General features: G+C 41.8%; 1 protein-coding gene across 1 annotated transcript; it reads right to left on the bottom strand.

Annotated features, from left to right (window-relative positions):
* Window positions 1–430: 430 nt before the first annotated feature.
* On the bottom strand, window positions 431–1,028 carry LOC126491587 (40S ribosomal protein S21-like). The gene has a single exon (XM_050127334.1). The coding sequence runs from the start codon at window positions 736–738 to the stop codon at window positions 487–489; it is 252 nt and encodes an 83-aa protein (XP_049983291.1). The 5' UTR covers window positions 739–1,028; the 3' UTR covers window positions 431–486.
* Between the last annotated feature and the right edge of the window lie 767 nt (window positions 1,029–1,795).

The following is a 1,795-nucleotide window of genomic DNA, read 5'->3' as shown; positions in this document are numbered from 1 at the left end:
CCTCCCAGGTGCTAGGATTAAAGGCATGTACCACCACTGTCCAGCTTGAAGGGAATATTTTCTTTTAAATACCAAGGAGAGTAAAGCCAGGGGCATCTGGAAGAGTCCAGAGCAGAGTGATGAAACAGACTGAACAAGGCCAGCAAACTGGCCATGGCCATGGCTATCCACTAGAGAGGGAAGAATATCAGGGATAGGTAATAGAGACAACATAGTGAGACAAAAATAGCAAGGAGAACAGGGTTATAAGGAGAGTGAGTAGCTGGGGGCATGGAAGCCTGTGAACTGCAGGGAGTTTAGGGTAGGGGACAGGTGCGAAGGGCTAGGATGCTAGCACGGACTTTGAAATGTGTAACAGGTACTTGTGATACTAGGGGGCCCTGGTGGACAGCATGGGCTTTGATAAGCAGATAACTGCCACAGGTAGCAGTTTTTCTCACTTTTTCTCACTTTTATTTATGACAGATTTCCCCTGATCTCTTCTGGTCAAAAATTCTTGGAGACAATTCCATCGGCTTTAGCCAATCGGAGAATAGAATCATCTGACTCGCCCATCCTGCGAATGGCGCCGCAGATAGCGTAGGTTTTAAACTGGCCATTAAACCGACCTGTGACCCTGTCAACCTCGGCCACGTTCATCTGGATGGACGCGTGGTCCTTGGTACCAATGATGCGGTTGCTCGTGGAGCATTTCCGCGGCACGTACAGGTCCACGAACTCACTGGCGTCGTTCTGCATGTCGAGGTCCTGCCTGCTCGCTAGGCCGCGGGAGCGCAGAAAGGAAGTGGCTCGTCGCGGGGCAGCCCATGTTCCATTATTGTGAACCGACCCAGAATGCAAGCCTTTCAGTCCAACCAATCAGATTAATTTGTCCTTCCTGTTGTTAGAACAGCCATTAATGTCTTAGAGAACTAAGGGGCATAACAGACTCCTATTGTTTAGGGATGAGGTGGGTCAGCCATTGGAAGGTTCTGAGCTCCCCTAAGGCTTGGGAACTTGAATCATATTTCACCCTATAGGTTAAATGAAGTCTGAAGTCAAAATGGCAGTACTTAGGGCAAGGTGCTTTTGCCTGTTCCCTTCAAGTCTATGGAAGACATTCTCCTATTCTGTTCATATTTAAATAAATGCTCAACTTTCAGGGTAAATAAACTAAAAGGGCAAAATTTTAAATTTGTGTCATATCTATTGGGTGCATCCTTATCTGTATATCGCTACTAAGAATTTGACTCTTTGAGTTGCTTTCTGGAGACTCTTGGTTGAATTCTGTAAGAGATGTTATATTTGGAGCAGACAGGGTTATTAGATCATTAAAATAATAATGCTGCTGCCAAAGCTCATAGAATTAATCCCTTACTTCCTTATCAATTATTTATCCTTCCTTCCTCTTCATCTTCTTTTGGAATTATATATCAACAAGGTAATGGCATTATAGAAATTTATTTATGTCATAATTCTCCACAACAACCTGTAGCTCTTTATTTACAGAAAATTATAGACCTAATAATGACAGAAAGGATATGTATTAACAACTTGCTGATAAAGACTCTACAGAAATTATTGTAACATTATTTGGTCTACACTGATAATAATTGGTAAGTTGAATTAGCATGCTACTTAAGATCGTTATTCCCCTTTGAGACTGTTTTTGAAGATACCCCATGGGTGCTTCCTAAAATTACATCTAAATATCCTATAAAGATTGTTTTTAATGTTTTTACAGATGGCTCTTCAAAAGGATAAGGAGAATATATTTCACTCTTACCTACTATAGCATACTGTAAATATAACTTAG

This window comes from Alexandromys fortis, unplaced genomic scaffold (assembly GCF_014885135.2).
Source record: "Alexandromys fortis isolate MF-2015 unplaced genomic scaffold, M_Fortis_MF-2015_v1.1 scaffold_266, whole genome shotgun sequence".
Lineage (NCBI taxonomy): Eukaryota > Metazoa > Chordata > Mammalia > Rodentia > Cricetidae > Alexandromys > Alexandromys fortis.
This window is presented reverse-complemented; position numbering and strand designations above follow the sequence as displayed.

Bases quoted from the DNA above. Each gene is read 5' to 3' on its own strand.
- LOC126491587 (XM_050127334.1), bottom strand. From the start codon at position 738: ATGCAGAACGACGCCAGTGAGTTCGTGGACCTGTACGTGCCGCGGAAA.